Source organism: Camelina sativa, chromosome 5 (genome assembly GCF_030686135.1).
Source record: "Camelina sativa cultivar CO46 ecotype springtype chromosome 5, ASM3068613v1".
NCBI classification, from domain to species: Eukaryota; Viridiplantae; Streptophyta; class Magnoliopsida; order Brassicales; family Brassicaceae; genus Camelina; species Camelina sativa.
The window spans coordinates 25,010,406-25,029,152 of NC_141884.1; the positions used below are offsets into that span (position 1 = coordinate 25,010,406).

At 39.6% G+C, this 18,747-nt stretch overlaps 3 protein-coding genes and 1 long non-coding RNA gene across 4 annotated transcripts; 2 read left to right on the forward strand and 2 right to left on the reverse strand.

Moving 5' to 3' along the window:
- Positions 1-291: 291 nt before the first annotated feature.
- Positions 292-1,734, forward strand: LOC104787401 (uncharacterized). Its single transcript, XR_767924.3, has 2 exons — positions 292-762; positions 1,061-1,734. It is a non-coding gene; the product is annotated as an uncharacterized LOC104787401 (long non-coding RNA).
- A 141-nt stretch (positions 1,735-1,875) lies between these two features.
- On the forward strand, positions 1,876-3,610 carry LOC104787400 (uncharacterized). The gene is made up of 3 exons (XM_010512978.2): positions 1,876-2,246; positions 2,369-2,484; positions 3,136-3,610. The coding sequence occupies exons 1-3, from the start codon at positions 2,139-2,141 to the stop codon at positions 3,470-3,472; spliced, it is 561 nt and encodes a 186-aa protein (XP_010511280.1). The 5' UTR covers positions 1,876-2,138; the 3' UTR covers positions 3,473-3,610.
- Positions 3,611-3,711: 101 nt separating this feature from the next.
- LOC104787399 (uncharacterized) lies at positions 3,712-4,226 on the reverse strand. Its single transcript, XM_019245557.2, has 2 exons — positions 4,062-4,226; positions 3,712-3,938 (listed from the first exon to the last, which is right to left on the reverse strand). Exons 1-2 carry the CDS (start codon positions 4,189-4,191, stop codon positions 3,799-3,801), a joined length of 270 nt encoding a protein of 89 aa, XP_019101102.1. The 5' UTR covers positions 4,192-4,226; the 3' UTR covers positions 3,712-3,798.
- A 12,485-nt stretch (positions 4,227-16,711) lies between these two features.
- LOC104773954 (uncharacterized) lies at positions 16,712-17,270 on the reverse strand. The gene is made up of 2 exons (XM_010498625.2): positions 17,000-17,270; positions 16,712-16,882 (listed from the first exon to the last, which is right to left on the reverse strand). Exons 1-2 carry the CDS (start codon positions 17,169-17,171, stop codon positions 16,767-16,769), a joined length of 288 nt encoding a protein of 95 aa, XP_010496927.1. The 5' UTR covers positions 17,172-17,270; the 3' UTR covers positions 16,712-16,766.
- Between the last annotated feature and the right edge of the window lie 1,477 nt (positions 17,271-18,747).

Consider the following 18,747-nt stretch of genomic DNA (forward strand, 5'->3'; position numbering starts at 1 on the left):
CATTCTATCCATCATAACTATCATCATCTCACACCACAAAAGGATATGTTTCACAATATTTAAAGAATTTACATCCGTTAAAACTATAATTTAGTTCAATGATAAGTGTCTTTCCAGATACATGATTTGATTATCCAATAAAGGTTTTGTGCAAAAAATTCTCCAAATTATTATTTTTTTACAATTTTATTCTCCGACGTACAAAAATGCATAATAATACTGCAAAATAAAAAAATTACAACATCCTCAAATTTTAAAATATTGATAACTATTATATTAAATTGAAGCTCCAAAGATGAAAGTTCATAGGTATCTTTTTAATCATAGAAGAGAGAAGAGAGAGAAACAGTATAACTTCATAGGTATCTTTTTAAGCGAGAAGCATCATAATGGAAATACTGTTTCTCAATGTTTCTCTCTCTCAAATTTTTCAGAGAGAGAAACTCTCATCGGTGTTCAATCCGTCCAACATCGGCTTCTTATGTGTGTGTTTGGGTCGGGTTTTGTTTCCGTCATCGACCGTTTTCTTTAACGGTGATGGATGGCTTTGCTTCCGGCATGAGTTGGCCCATTCGGCAATTTCATGTTCGGCTTTGCTTCCGGCATGAGTTGGCCCCCTCGGCGATTTCATGTCTGGCTTTGCTTCCGGCATGCGTTGGCCTCCTCGGCAACGTTATGTTCGGCTTTGATTCTGGTATATGTTGGTCCCCTCGGCGACGTTATGACTGGATTTCGTCTAGGGTTTCACCATCCTGTTTCTCGGTGATTCATCTAGTTTTCGCTTCGGTTTTTTCCGGAAGTTATCCTTTGGTCAATTGATTCGCATGCTTTTGGTTTGGGTGATCTTAATTTTATTTCAATTCATAGATCTGATTGCATAATTCTTTGAGCCTCCTTTGTTTAAAGGACTTCTTTCGTTTTTCATGCTTATTGGGTTTGTTTTTAAAAAAACGAATTGAGGTGGTGCTTGACGTCGCGGTTGGTGTCCTTGGATTGATAACGAATTGAGAAATTTTTTCTTGCTGGAGCTTTTTGATCAATTGTTTTTCTCTGTTTTTAGGGTTGGTGAAAGCTAAATCGGTTTAATCTCTACGCCGTTGGTTTTTCTGAGAATTGGAAGCTGAGAGGCTTGGGAAGTTCTTTCATTTGCAGATTAGAAGTTGAAGTTTAACAAAAATTGATAGAGTTCTCCAAATTATCCCTCATCGGATCTTACCGAATTTTGAAGAATCGATGATTTTCAGCGGTTTCCGGTGGTTTGGAGTTCCTTCCGGTGGTAGATGGTAACCGGTGACGACATAATCTTTGGCTGTCCATGTCTTCACTTTTCTAAGTGTCCCACGTGGATCTGTGATGACTCCTCAACAAATCAATATCTCTTCCTTCAAGCTTGGGTTTCCTTCTTGGATTGGGCTTTCCTTTGTTGGTCGAGGCCTTAGACCTTTTGTTTTGTATGTTTGTTTTTAGTTACAGTTTAATAAAAATAAAAATAGGTTAGATATTAGGAAGTTTAAGGTGACCGGATTGCACTCATGGCTTCGCTAGGTCGCGCGTTAAGTGTAAATGTTCTTAGAACGAGGATTGAGAGATTTGGTTTTCCTTATTCTATTCGGGTTGTTTTTTTTTCTGTATAATTTGGCTGTGCTCTTGTACCCTTTCTTTGGGTTTTTAGGCTTCGTTTGTATTGGCTTCTTGTTGAAATTAATAAAACTCCAGTGAAAAAAAAGTAAAAAATAAGTAAAATTGCAAAAACTTAACGATTTAGAAGGCCACAAAACCTATCCAATAAGTAAAACACACACACACACCTCAAGAACTTTTTAATTCGGTTTTGTGTGAGTATATTTTTGGTTTAATTCGGTTTAGGAAAACCGAATGTTTTCATTTAAGGATGAGACTGAAAACCAAAATCCCAATTAGAGTTAAAGAAGCTAGAAAGTTTTCTCCCGTCGTAAGAAACTCGTTTTCAATCTTTGATTACTACTCTCTCTATCGAATCGAATCGAATTTGGATTCTCAGCTTCTGGGTATCTCAAAAATCGAATCTGTATCAGCTACGATTCTTTGTATCTGTCTACGGTAGCTTAAGGAATCGTTGGAATTGGGTGACAAAACACTTTTAGGGTTTTTGAAGAACAATGTCGTCTTCTTCGGTGATTAAACCAGAAGACGTTCTTGAACATCTTATGAACGATGGTACCATCGATGCTCTTCGATTAAGGATCATCAATCAGCTTAAAGCCAATGTAAAGTTCTTAGATTTTGATTTTTGAGTTTTTAAAGTTTGTGACTTTTTGTTGTTTATGATTCAATTCAAAATCATAAAGTTAATGTTTTTATGTTGTTGTTGTTGTGGTTGTGTGAATAGGAAGAGTTGAAGAGTACAACGATTAAAATGGCTGAGGAGAGTAAAGTTCTTAACACACCTGGTGCTGAGAAACAGACTAAAAGAGAACTCTTTGATGCTCTTCGTCAAGAACTCGAGTAAAGTTTTCTCCTTTACATATCTCAACTCATATACTTAGGCTCTGGATTACTAGTTTTGAGTATAATGATTAAGTAGTAAAGTCCCCACCTAATTTTAGAGCTGGATGAATACTATAAATCATTCAGAATCGGCAATGATCTTAATTCCGTGGAGGTCTAGTATCCATCTTGTTCTGCGTTACATTCTCAGAGGATATCGGATTTCCATAGTTGTATGTTACATTCTTAGAGCTGATTGATTAATGTAGGGAATTCATGATAGGTGATATGAGTACAAAAGGATATCGGTTTTGTATAATTCTGCTTCATACTCCTAGCTATATCCCCCACCTAATATTTGAGTTGATTGAATCATCGAAACCAGTAATGATCTAAGTTCCATGGAGGTGCGGTATCGATCTTGTTCTGCGTTACATTCTTAGAAGCACTTATGGATATTGTTTGTTTTCCATACTTCTATGTCACATTTGTAGAGCTGATTGAATAATATAGTGCATTCACGATAGGTAATGATCTCTATCCGTTGGAGCTACCTGTATGCATACTAACATACACTGATTGTCTTATGTTCTGTACTATCAATCTTCTTGGTTTTAGTTTGCTGTTGGAAAAAATGTGTTAATGAAATTTTACAATGGTTGTGGGCAGAGGGCCAGTGCTAGAGAAGGCATCAAAATCAGTTTGGGATCTGATTCTTGAGAAGGATGGGTTGGGGAAAGAAATAAACGAAACAGTTGAACGTGTCTTTTGTCATCTAAGTGGGCGAGAACCCCCTTTTTATTCTTCATCAAACCTGGAAAAAACCTCGATGGAGTTGGATAAAGAGACAGAGATGAAAGAGGATAATAGCGCGTCAAAGACAAAGCCAAAGAAAAGAAGTCATAGTGAGGTGAATTCCTCTGAAGGTATTGATGAAGTTGCAACGACGAAGAAGAAGCAAGGAGATTCCTCAACTGTAACTTTAGAATCTAGGAAAACGCCGTGAGCCTAAGTTATGAGAGAGAGAGAGAGAGAGAGATTGATCACGTTCTGTTGTTCTGAGTCTTCTAATATAGTTTTGGTATTTTATTGACGACATTTCTCTTTTCATATATGAATGAAAAAAATATACTACAATTTACAAGTTGCGTTTAGTGGTAAAAAGATAATATGATACAACTCACTCATATGTACCCTATAGAATGGCTTACTCTCTTCGAACTTCAAAGAAATTGGTTTGAGAAATGAAAAAGAGTGATCCTTTTATTAGTATGTCAAATAACAAGATTGAAGATATGCCAAAAGTTCCACAAGTGTAAATACATATGAATCTCAAATCACAGTTGTAGAGGCACCAGGGGACCGCCAATGACAACATGTCTTACAACGTTGGCGACAGTTCATGTCTCTACCACAACGTCCAGAGCAACCAAAATAACACATCTTTGGGTTCCAGTACATTCCATTTGCCCCTGTAAGCATCATCATTAGATTAACTAGAAGTTATAACCATCCTTAGTGAATACATTTATCAAAAATATTATATAATGAAAACAAAGTTAAAGGAGAAGTGCATCCGAAGACACAGCCAGTACAAGCCATATGATGAATGTTTCCGCAGTCGAACTTGCATTCTGTTTCTTGACATTGAGTCACAGCTTTTGCTCTCACGCCCATTAGTACCAAAGCCATCATCACCATTGTTATCTTGATCATACTCGACATCTTCTTTGTTTTTGTTTGTTTGTTTGTTTTTCTCTTTGTGGGTTTATCAACTATTGTATCACAATATTTAAAGGTGTGTCAAAATGCATATCATGATTGTTTGGACAATGGCAAAATTGGTAAACTAAATTTTAATATACAAACTTAGTAGAAAATATTTTAATCATATTAGTTCTGATGATTTTTATACTAGGTATCAAATAACTAAAAATATTGATTGCTAATATTATTTAATTAAGGAATAATCCATTTACAATCTACAACCATGGTTGAGTATGACGAAGTTGTATGGTTGTAGATTGTTAATATTACTTAAGAAGGTCTCATTTCGATTTCGGTTTGAATTCTTGATTTAGAAATAATTGTAGCGCTCCGACTGTCATATCTCTTAGTGGGTCTCATATCTACTCTCGACCTATAGATCCTTCTTTTGTTATTGGGTCCCATTCTATTCATGGCCCGTGGGTCTATCCATATCCGACGGTCGGTTTGCTACGTCCGGTAGGCTTTAAAACCTTGTTTACCGACCTTACAAATCACCACATGATATTTTCCTGTGTTTTGTCCTTACTCGCACAGTTCTGACAATTACTTCTGGGAAGGTCAACCAGCTTGAAACTACTTCAGCATAAGTACATTTAATTGTGGAATTCTTTCAGGACTTTTGACTAACAAGATAAATGCACTTTGATGACTTTGATGGCCAAATTAGTTCTGTTAAATCTCTCCGCATGTCCCTAAAATGGAGGTATTACAATAATCTTTATAAATGGGTAAATTAAATTTGAAAATACAAAATTAAGTAACGAAAAATTATAAAATGTCATTGTATGGTTGTAGATTGCTAATTTTACTTAATTGAGATTTTATTTCGATTTGGGTTTGGGGTTTTGATTTAAGAATAATCGCTTATAGTATATTTTTGTAGAAAATATTTTGTAACTGTAGTCGGAAAATTAGTAAACTAAATTTAAATATACAAAATTAGTAGAAAATATTATAATCAGTTCTTGATGATATGTATGCTAGGTATCAAATCTATTTTTTAAATAACTAAAAATTATAAAATGTCATTGTATGGTTGTAGATTGTTAAAATTACCTAATTAAGGTTTATTTTCGATTTCGGTTTGGGTTCTTGATGTAGGAAGAATCACTAATAGCAAAACTGGTAAACTAAATTTGAATAAAAAAATATAGAAACTATTATAATCAGTTCTTGATATTTCTGAAGTAACTGAAAATTATGAAATGTCATGTATGGTTGTAGATTGTTAATATTACTTAATAAGATCTTATTTCAATTTTGTTTTGAGTTCTTGATTTAGAAATAATCGTTAAAAAAATATGTTAGTAGGAAAATTGGTAAACTAAATTCGAATAGACAAAGTTAGTAGAAAATATAGTTCTTGATGATTTTTCTACTAATTATCAAATATATTTTTTAGGTAACAAAAAATTATAAATTTTATTGTATGGTTGCGAATTGCTAATTTTATTTAATTAAGATTTCATTTTGATATCTGTTTGGGTTCTTGATTTAGGAATAATCGTTTAGAAAATAATTTAGTGGAAAATATATGTAACTAGTAGGAAAACTGGTAACTAAATTTGAGTATACAAATTTAGTAGAAAATATATTACTCAATTCTTGATGATTTGTATACATTCAAATATATTTTTGAAGTATTATATATATATATATATAAAATGTCATTATATGCTTGGAGATTGCTAATATTATTACTTAATTAAGATTTTATATCGATTTCGGTTAGGATTCTTGATTTTTATAAAAAATGTTCTCGTATTATATTTTAGTATGTTAATATAGAAATATTTTAATGTCAACTTACGTTCCAACATGTAAAGATTAGAAAAATGAACAACTAAATCTCGATAAGGAAAATAATATATTTGAAGTAGTAAATAAAATGTAAAATTAGATGAAAAATTGAAACTTTATGTAATTATTTCTAAAATAATTTTTATCATAATTGGATGTATATACTGCCTACATATTGATTTGATTGGTTTTTTTTCTCTGCGCGCATATATATTTTACTTGGATTTCCTCTACTGCATCTATACAAGGTATTAAATATTTATTATAATTATCAAAATTAGTCAACAAAGCAAAACATAGTCTAACATCTATGATTTGGTATAGATTTAATTTTGGTTTGACCTTAAATCTTAGTAAATGAAACAAGCTGATCCGTTTTTTTTTTAACATCCTAATAACTAGTAATTTCTTACTCATTAGCAATCTAACCACAATCAATAACAGCGGATAACATAATCAGTTCCAATAAATCAATAACGAATAAATAAATAACATAATGCCAATTTCAGCAACAATCCAAAACATAAAACAAAGTTGTAGAACCAGTAATCCTAACATCCGTTCGAGACGACCAAGTTCCACACTGAAAAGACCGACCTTTTTTTTTAATAAATAATAAATAATATATATATAAATAAACTACAACTAGTGGTCCCATATCCACTAGCCACCTAACCACATTCACAATCAACAGCGGAATAACAAAACCAATATCCAATAATAATCCAATAATAATCCAATAACAATCCAATATCATAGCATAAGCAATATCCAAATACCAAACAACAAGAAACATGAAACCAGTAACCTAGCAATGTTTCTAATGACTCAACTCTAGCAACCTAACAATGCCAAACAACATCCTATCGAGTCCCTAGAACATCCTCCTCTTCATCACACTTTGCCTTTACCTGCACCACAAACACAAATTGAGATGCATGAGTATTTGATAAACACTCAGTGAAGCAATCCTCCCATCTACTGGGCTATACACACAAGCAATAAGATCTCTACATGCCACAATCAACAATCAATAAAACAAACCAGGCAATACACAAATCATGCAACATCCGTTGTAGCTGAAAGAAGGGTGTCGACCGACACCAGATGGTGTCGATCGACACTGACAATCTGGTGTCGACCGACACCCTGCCCGACACTCCCAAAAACCCTAGTTTGGATCGACCAACATCTCCACATGGCATCGATCGACACTCGCCAAAGTCTCGAGCCGTCCTCGCGTTGGTGTCGACCAACACCCCAACTGGTGTCAACCGACACCGATGCCGAGCAGCGATTTCCTTCGATCAAAAACTCCGAATTTCGCCTCCAATCTTCTCCAATCCGCTCCATGCATTCCTAGAAGCCAAACCCAGCCAAAGCAGCGACGAAATACCATAGAGAACTCAAAGAAACAACCACATAAGCACCAAATCACATAAAAACTAGAGATCCTAGCTTAGATAAGCCATGGTCATGCACTCACCTCTTTGCAGGAAGATTCAGACCAAAAGAAACGAATCCAACACTCTCAGCAACCTTCTAACACGTTCCTAGCCCTGGATCTTCACTCCTACAGCAAGATCTCACCAAAAACACCTTGAAATCTCACAAACTCACTCAAGAACCTTTAGGAACTGTTTTCTCCTTTTGTCTTTCTCTCAAGCGGCGTAAATCAACAAAACACACGACCCTAGGTTGTTTTCCCCCTTTTAAACCTCGGTTCGATGGTTTCCTTAAACCAAACCGGCCAGAAATCGATAATTAGATCAAAGCGGTCGAACCCGAAACAAATAGTGTCGATCGACACCTCTTGTGGTGTCGATCGACACCCCCACCAATTTACCAAAAATTGGTTTGCGGGTGTTACAATTCTCCCCCACTAATCTAGATTCGTCCTCGAATCTCATACGACCATCAGCCAAGGACTCTCGTGCAACCGTCTCCACGGCCCGCACTCCTCCGACTGATCTACAGAAGGTCCCCTCTAGGCGATAGACTCACGCTCCATGCTTCATTCGCTCTCGACTTTTGGACTTTCCTTTACCCATAGGCATAAACCTTGAGTTTTTGTTGGCTCCTCATCAGACCTAAGTCTGCATGCCATAATATTGGCTCCTCATCGGGCCTAAACCCGCATGCCATATAATATAAGAAAAAATCCAACTCGTCTCTCGGGTTGCCACCCTACAGCGCCCCCCGGATCGTCATCCAAAGTTGATATACCAACCATATTCCCAAGCCACAAAGTCTCTGAATATGGCAGTACTAGGAGAACCTAAGTCCTCCAAGAGTCGCGAGCAAACAATTCTGAACACGTCTGAGTCCTATCCCTATCCAGGTTTCCTTCCTGTGGCTTGCGTAAAACATCTCAATTTCCTACCAACCACATATCCCCTCACTGGAATAACTCATGACCACTCAAGGATCATATACATGCCACAAGGGCCGCCACAAAGACCAAACAAAATGTCCTAAAGAGGACCGCCACCAAGGCCAAACAAAATGTCCTAAAGAGGACCGCCACCAAGGCCACTCGTCCCGAAGGACCGTCACAAAGACCATCTGTCCCGAAGGACCGCCTAAACAGGCACTCTGGCTAAACAGCCTGCCACAAAGGCTAAACAATTGGCTAAATAGCCCACCACAAAGGCCAAACAATCGGCTAAACAGCCCGCCACAAAGGCCACACAATGGCTAAACAGCCCGCCACAAAGGCCACACAATATCTAAAAAGACCGCCACACACGGGCACACTGACTCAAAAGTCCGTCACTAAGGCCACACAAGCCCCTTTAAGGCTCTCCACCGCTAAAAATGGACAAATTCCAACTCCCGAAAAACTTTCCATATTTAGCACTTTCTATTTTTGGAAATTTCTATTTCAGGAAACTTTCCTCCAAAACCTCGCTCACGGAAACTTTGTACCCCGAGCACCACCTCATCTTGTTACTGAGTCGCACAACCAACCTCCCCAAGCGACCGAGTAAACAAGAGAGATGGACTGGAATACTCCATTTCCGCTCCAGCCACGGATTACAGATGGGACTAGGCTAAACAAGCTCAAGTCGCGGCTTGCTTCTCATACCACTTCTTGAATCTTGCCTTCATCTTCGCCTCAGGCTCCCAAGTCTGCTCCTCAACATCATCACAGTCCCACAAGACTCTCATCAAAAGAATCTTTTTCTTCCGAAGTTCCTTGATCCTCCTCTCGAGAACCCTAACTGGTCTCACCTCCAATGTCATGTTAGGCTGAAGATCCTCTGGAATCTTAGCCAACACGTGCTCACCTTCACGGAGACACTTCTGCAACATAGACACATGGAAAACCTTATGGAATGCACGCATAACCTCAGGTAACTCCAGTCTATATGCCACTGGTCCAACCCGCTCAATCACTCTGAACGGTCCCATATACCTCGGACTCAACTTCGTCTCTGACATTGACTTGTTCGGACCCCGCAACATTGCCATCTTGAGGTACACTCTGTCTCCTACCTGAAACTCAAGATCTCTCCTCCTCCTATCAGCATAACTCCTCTGCCTATCCTGAGCCTCCTTCATGTTCATCTTGAGAACCCGAATCTTTTCTGAGGTCTCCTGAACAAAACTAGCACCAAACATGCTCCTCTCCCCCACATGAGTCCAGCATAACGGTGTACGACATGGTCTCCCATACAAAGCCTCATAAGGAGCAATCTTAATACTCGCCAGATAACTGTTGTTGTAAGCAAATTCTACCAGGTTCAGGTGATCTGCCCAATGGCCACCCCAATCCAACACACACATCCTCAGCAAATCCTCCAGCGTTTGGATCGTCTTCTCAGACTGTCCATCTGTCTGGGGATGATAAGCTGTACTCATATGCACCTTAGTGCCCATCTCTGCCTGAAATGCCGTCCAGAACACTGAAGTGAACTTAGAATCCCTATCAGACACAATGCTCGCTGGCACCCTATGCAATATGACTATCTCTCTCACATACTTCTTAGCCAAGACCGCTGCTCCATCAGTCTTCTTAATGGCCAGAAAATGTGCTGACTTAGTCAACCGGTCCACAATGACCCAAATAGCATCAAAGGTCCGTGACACTGGCAATCCTAGCACAAAATCCATGGTGATCATATCCCACTTCCACTCAGGAATGGGTAAACTCTTCAGTAGACCGCCAGGAATCTGATGCTCAGCCTTCACTAGATGACACACATCACACCTCGAGACCCAACTAGCTACATCCTTCTTAATCCCGACCCAGTGATAGTACCTCTTGAGATCACGGTACATCTTAGTCGCTCCTAGATGAATAGAAAATCTGCTCGCATGAGCCTCCCTCAGGATCTCCTGTCTCAATTCCTCATCCTTGGGCACACAAACCCGACCGTTCACCAAGATAGTACCATTATCTGAGACCTGATACTCTGAATCCACATCTTTTGAGGCATTCACCAGCCCCAAATCCTTCTTCTGAGCCAACCGCACCCTACTTAGAAGATCTGCTCTATCCACTGCTTCCAAACCCAATGGTTCCTGTGAAACAGCACACAAGCTCAAAGCACTGATCTCTCCTACCAGAGACACCATCTCCGGCTCCTGAGCTGAAGCTACCCTCTTCCGACTCAGAGCATCTGCAACCATGTTAGCCTTACCAGGGTGATAGGCTATCTCCAAATCATAATCCGCCACAAGCTCCATCCACCGCCTCTGTCTCAAATTCAACTCAGGCTGAGTGACTATATACTTCAGGCTCTTATGATCTGTAAACACCCGTACCTTTGCACCATAAAGATAAGATCTCCAAATCTTCAGGGCAAAAACTACAGCAGCCATCTCCAAATCATGAGTAGGATAGTTTCCCTCATGCTTCCGCAACTGCTGCGAAGCATAGGCAATCACCTTCCCATGTTGCATCAGCACACACCCCAAACCAACTCTAGATGCATCAGTATAAACCACATAGGGTTCTCCCTGCTCAGGCAAAGCCAACACTGGCGTAGTAGTCAACATCTCCTTAAGGCTTTCAAAGACCTCCTCACACTCCTGTGACCAAACAAAAGAAACATCCTTCCCTGTCAACTTAGTCATAGGGCGTGCTCTACTTGCAAAATCCTACACAAACCTCCTGTAGTAACCTGCCAACCCAAGGAAACTCCTGATCTCTGTGGCATTCTGCGGTCTAGGCCAATCTCTGATAACCTGAATCTTCTCTGGATCCACAGAAACCCCCTCTGCAGAAACAATATGACCTAGAAATCCCATCTCACGCTGCCAGAAACTACACTTGCTCAACTTTGCAAACAACTTCTGCTCCCGCAGCTTCTCCCGAACTGCCCTCAAATGCACTGCATGCTCCTCAGGACTCTTGGAATATACTAGGATATCGTCGATGAAAATGATGACAGACACATCCAGAAACTCCTGAAACACGCTGTTCATCAATCTCATAACGCTGCTGGTGCGTTAGTCAACCCGAAAGGCATCACCACAAACTCATAATGCCCATATCTCATCCTGAAAGCAGTCTTCCTCACATCTGCCTCATCTATCGGTATCTGATGATAACCCGACGCCAGATCTACCTTAGAGAACCAAGTAGCACCCCTCAACTGATCCAACAACTCATCGATCCTAGGAAGAGGGTACTTGTTCTTCACAGTAACCCGGTTCAAACCCCGATAATCAATGCACAACCTGAAACTCCCATCCTTCTTCTTCACAAACAACACCGGCGCTCCCCACGGTGATACACTAGGACGGATGAATCCCTTACTCAACAAATCTTCTAGCTGCTTCTTCAGCTCTGCCATCTCTGTTGGAGCCATTCTGTAAGGAGCCTTGGATAACGGTGTCGTCCCCGGTTCCATTCCAATGGTAAAAGGATCCGACCGAGATGGTGGTAATCCCTGCAAAGACTGAAACACATCCTCAAACTACTACCGGAATACCGCTAACCGTAGACTTTCCCACTGACTATGGCATAGATATAGTAACCAAATAAGCCTCACGGCCCTTCTCGATCATCTTTCCAGCCTGAATGGCTGAGATCAAGAGACTCCCCGAAGTCGGTCTAATACCCTGAAAAACCAACTTCCCTCCTGGACGGTCAAACTCCAATCTACCCCGATGGAAACCAAATGCACCATATGCCGATGCAACCAATCCATCCCGAGAATAAGATCATACAACTCCACTGGACTGATAAGCAAATCCGCTGGCCACGACTCTTCTGCGATCTGAATATCAACTCCCCTAGCTCGTCCAATAACTCTCAGGAACTTGCCTCCATCAACTCTAACAACTCCTGTACGCTCTCCGGGATCCCCTCTGATTCCCGCAAACTCTGCACACTCCGGAGTAATGAAGCTATGAGAAGCTCCAGAATCAAACATAACATGGGACTTCAACCCGCCCACCAACAAGGTCCCTACACAAACCTCATGTGTTGAGAACCTAACACTTTATCACAGGAAAAACATAAAATCTGAACCTACTAAAATTCACAAAGTTTAAGTACGAGAAATTATACCTGTGATCGCCCCGGCACTGGTTCCACCAGTCTCTACTGTCGTGTAAACCCGTGGTGCCTGCTCAATCTGTGCCACCTGCTGACCTCCAGGCTGCACCTGCTGCAACGCTGCCACTGCTGCAACTTAAGATAAAAGGGCCTGATGTGCCCTGTCTCCCTACAATGATAACATACCCAAGGCCCCGTCGTCGGAGCACTCCTCTTGTGACAACAAGCAACCTTGTGATTCTTGCTCCCACACTTGAAGCAACTCACACCACTCTGCGTCTGCGTAGCCTCCCACCTCCTCTTGGTTCCCTGTGCAGGCCTACCGCCCCTGCTGGAACCACCCTGCTGCTGAGCCTTACAAGGCTGAACTGCTGGACTAACCGCCACTGTCTGTGCCCGGATATCCTCCTCAATCTCTGCTGCAGTTTCAACCAGCTCTGCACGCGTAGCATAACTCTGCCCTCTACAGTGAACTCTCAAATCATCACGTAGAGCCCTCAAAAACCTCCTGATCTGAGCCTCCTCAGACTCTATAGCCTGACCCCAATAACATAGAAGTCGACTGAACTCCAAGTCCAGCTCCCGCACTGACCGTGTCCACTGAGATAACTGAAGGAACTGCACCTCCAACTGGTCCAATGCCTCTCTAGGAAAATACTTGCGGTTGAACTCCAAGACAAAGTCAGCCCAAGTCATCTCCCGCTGCACTCTCCTAGCAGCCACTGATCTCCACCACAACTCAGCATCACCACTCAAATGGTAGACCCCTATGTCCACCCAAAACTCCTCAGGACATCTCAGAGTATGGAAGTTACGTTCCACACTCGTCCTCCATGCATCCGCAACAGTAGGATCTGTACCACCCGAAATCTTCTCAGTGAAAAGACCCCTCATCTCCTTGAGCATAGACAAATAACGTCCATGAACTTCCACATCTGCAGCCACTGGCTGCCGCTCCTCCGCCACCACTGGTGGCACTACCTGAGCCTGAGCCGGTACCACTGGTGGTAACCGCTCCAACACCTGTGCTGGCATAGCGGCAAAGTCAGTACCAGGGACTCCTCTCGCTGGAACTCCCACACCTGGAGCCCTAGCATCATCAGCCACTGGAGCATCAACACCGCCCCCTCCGGCCACACTCCTTGAATCCCCCGGAACATCCTGCGACTCGCCAACACCCTCAACTGTCACACTCTGGTCCTCGGCCTCACTAGCCTCTGGGACTCTGCCCATACCACGACCACGTCTGCGTCCACGACCACGTTCGCGTCCATGACCACGACCAGCAACAGCATCATCTCTAGCCATCTGCACTACCATGAACAGAAGACTAAGCAACAATTTCTAATATAACATAGAAACATAAACTCACTGTGGAATCACACAGTCGGCTCGAAGAGGATGTTCTAGGACTCCATGCCACACACAATTGACTAACTCACATAATCAATCTAGACATGCAATCCCAAACATCACAACCGAAACCTAGTGAACCCAAACCTAGAACCGTAAGGGCTCTAATACCAAAATGAAAGGACCGACCTGTTTTTTTAATAAATAATAAATAATATATATATAAATAAACTACAACTAGTGGTCCCATATCCACTAGCCACCTAACCACATTCACAATCAACAGCGGAATAACAAAACCAATATCCAATAATAATCCAATAATAATCTAATAACAATCCAATATCATAGCATAAGCAATATCCAAATACCAAACAACAAGAAACATGAAACCAGCAACCTAGCAATGTTTCTAATGACTCAACTCTAGCAACCTAACAATGCCAGATAACATCCAATCGAGTCCCTAGAACATCCTCCTCTTCATTGTCTTGATTCCACGATCACACTTTGTCTTTACCTGCACCACAAACACAAATTGAGATGCATGAGTATTTGATAAACACTCAGTGAGGCAATCCTCCCATCTACTGGGCTATACACACAAGCAATAAGATCTCTACATGCCACAATCAACAATCAATAAAACAAACCAGGCAATACACAAATCATGCAAAATCCATTGTAGCTGAAAGAAGGGTGTCGACCGACACCAGATGGTGTCGATCGACACTGACAATCTGGTGTCGACCGACACCCTGCCCGACACTCCCGAAAACCCTAGTTTGGGTCGACCGACACCTCCATATGGCATCGATCGACACTCGCCAAAGTCTCGAGCCGTCCTCACGTTGGTGTCGACCGACACCCCAACTAGTGTCGACTGACACCGATGCCGAGCAGCGATTTCTTTTGATCAAAAACTCCAAATTTTGCCTCCAATCTTCTCCAATCCGCTCCATGCATTCCCAGAAGCCAAACCCAGCCAAAGCAGCGACAAAATACCATAGAGAACTCAAAGAAACAACCACATAAGCACCAAATCACATAAAAACTAGAGATCTTAGCTTAGATAAGCCACGATCATGCACCCACCTCTTTGCTGGAAGATTCAGACCAAAAGAAACGAATCCAACACTCTCAGCAACCTTCTAACACGTTCCTAGTTTATATGTTAATTCAATATCTAAAGATATTTTTAATATATTTCCTAAATATATCCTAAATGTAATATAGAGAACCCAAACCTTAAAAAAAAATTTCTAAAAATTAATTTAACATATCGTAATTGTGTAAAAGAGAGTAAAAATGAAAATGTTCATATGTTAAAAGTAAATATTGTTAATTTTTTGTTGTTTATATGTTATTTTGAGTATGTAAATTTTAAAGAAAAGAGTGTCTAAATTTTTTTATAACAATTACCATGCAAAATTTAGAGTAAAGAGTCATATACTCAATCTTTTGCATATTATTTTCTAATGAAAGTAGTTGAATTTGATTTTATTGATTTTGTAGTAATTAAATAATCTGATTATGAGAGATTTATATATATATATATATATTTTGAAAATAATTATAAATTGTTTTTATATCTTGAACATAATTATAAATGATTTTATATCTTGAAGATTATTATAAATTAATTTTTATATTTTGAAAATAATTATAAATGATTTTTATTTAACTATTTAGTTTAGCTTGGAAAATAAAAAGTAATTAATTATAAGAATGAATATATTAAAGATATATAAAAAATATTTGGATATTGAATAGAAAATATCTTTTAATCATGAAAACTCATAAATAATTTACTATAATAATTTTTTTTTTTAATTTAGAATTTTCTTTTTAAGTGTTGGTCAACGCCGGTCTTTGCCGGAGTCAATTGACCGGTGTACTGGATTATATGTCTATGATGTTGACCGCATAACGTCATATAGTTCATGCATGTGGTCATGTAATACATATGCTCTGTGTAGTTAAATATACAATAGTATACTTGGCATGTGTAACCATGTATTCACCAATACTTCGTGTAGCTAGCCATTTTTTTTCTTTTTTTTTGTAGTGATTATACTACCAACAAAAAATCAGATTAGAGACAGACACTTGCGGAAAAAATAAATGCCGCAAACTCCATATTTACGTTGTATTTAAAACTCACTGTAATTGCATTGCAAACTCGCCACGATACAACATTCAGGCCTGACAACATTACGATGAAATAGCGACGACAAGAATTGTTGATTCGACGCAGATTACCGACAGTTATAACGAGGAAATAGTTTGATGCGCACTAAGAGTTCTTCGACATTAATAAATTGTTAATTATAGATTTCTATCAATGTAAGTCCATTTAGATACAAGTGAAACCATTCATTTCGTTGTTCCCATACATTTGGTTCCCATATACATTTTCGTCATTTAATTTGGTGAAATAATAAGCATGAAACTGATCCATTAATCAAAATCTGAAAAAGAAAAGTTATATATTTTTGTTTGATGCGCACTAAGAGTTCTTCGACATTAATAAATTGTTAATTATAGATTTCTATCAATGTAAGTCCATTTAGATACAAGTGAAACCATTCATTTCGTTGTTCCCATACATTTGGTTCCCATATACATTTTCGTCATTTAATTTGGTGAAATAATAAGCATGAAACTGATCCATTAATCAAAATCTGAAAAAGAAAAGTTATATATTTTTGTAACACCATCAAAATGTTTCAATAACACTCTTTTCTTTATATCATTTTGATGTTTATAAAACATAATCTATTCACGTCAATTACCACCGAAAATCACAGACTTGACGAGAAGGAAGAATCGAAAAATTGTTGCACAACTGTAGGACTTGTAAACCTCAAATCAAAAGGCTAGGACAACGTTTAATACAACGTTGGTAGCAGTCGTTGCTCGGGCCACAACCGACATCACAATTCTTGAGACACAAAGCACGTTGATCTATTTTGCTGGTACCTGAAAAAAGATAAACATTTTTTTTTTCACTTTTTTAGCACAATGGGTCTAAAACCATGCGATAGAAACAAATAATTTGGAGTTATAGACAGATAGGGAGGGTTTGTTTATTATTACTTCCAGGCCAAGCGCATCCAAAGAGACAATCAGAACATCCAGAACTTTGGAATTTGTTGCCTTGACATTGAGTCTTGCACGTTGTTCGTTTACATAGTTCCAACCCCGTCTCTGCACTCACGCCAATCACTAACAGAGCCATAACCATCATTATTTTCATGAGACTTACCATTTCTCTTCAATATTTAAGGCCTTTTGTGAACTTTTTGATCCAACACAAATTTGTCTCAGAAAGAAAGAGATTATAATACAAGATTTGTTTGCTTGACCGATGTTTCTAGTGCGTCATGAGTAGGTGAAACGACCCAACCCTTCTTTTTTTTAATTAAAAACAATATATATAATTAAGCATCCCATACTACTTAATTAACCAACCCAAACCACAACTTAACATTAAACCAGCAATAACATTAAGCACAGCGGAAACATACCAATAATGCAAAACCAACAACATCATCAATACAATAACATTCCTAACCTTTCTATCCGGCAACCTAACATAACACTAACCAAGGTTCCAACAACATAACCAACAAATCCAATAACACACAAACGAGACCCTAGATCATCCTCCTCCTCATTGCCATGATTCCACGTCACAAACCTGCACACCACAAACAACAATTGAGATGCGTAAGTATTATCACAAATACTTAGTGAGGCAATCCTCCCATCTACTGGGCTATACACACAAGCAACTGAGAAACCAATGCTTAACAAATAACAACCAAACACAAACAAACCAGGAAAATCACGAAACAAGCAACTTGGTGTCGACCGACACCAGGGAGGTGTCGATCGACACTGGCCAAACATGGTGTCGACCGACACCTAACTGGTGTCGATCGACACTCCCTTCGCAGACGCGAACTGCACGAATCCGAACGACGAACCTCCGTTTCCAATCATCTCCAATCCGTTCCAACCTCACCCAAAACCTTCAGGAACCTATAAGAACCATAACACAACCACCACAAACAAGAACAACACCACTAACACCACCAATCAAGCAAGAACAACACCACAAAGCACCACCAATCAAGCAAGAACAACAAAGGATTCTCAGGCTTAGATAAGCCATGGTCATGCACTCACCTTATCAACTGATTATAACAACGAATACAACCAGTTGAGACTCTCCTAACGTCTGAAACAGTCCAGCAACGCCCTACAACAAGCCACACAACCAAAAACGACTTATAGCAAAACTGGACAAAAACATCAGAAAAGAACAGTCTCAAAGACGAATCCCTAAAATAAAAACCAACCGTTAACTATCAAATCGCGCCGGTGAAAAGCTACCCCTAGACGTCACAAAGCTTCCCACAAAGTTTTAGCACGATCAGGCACCACACGAGACCACGATCTCAGTTACAATCTCCGATGGTCCCAACTCGCGTCTGAGAAAACGTGTCTCACGAAACTGCCAATAACTCATTGAGTTTAAATCCAAATCTACTTCTGTAAAAAGGCGAATGACGATGAAAGACTTAGGAATAAACCTACCAAATTTCATTACCTTTGAGAACAATTTGATATGCCGAAATTGTTTCCTCCCAAACCCTAACGATTCTGATCTTTCTCCTTTAATCTCCTTTACACCACAATAGGCTCTCTCCTCTCTCTCTATCTCTGCAAACAGCGACCAGACACCCTAAAACCCTTAATTTGTCGCTTCTCCACTTATATACTCGGTTTAGATAACTAAACCAAACCAACCAAACCAAAATCGCGAATTAAAACAAATC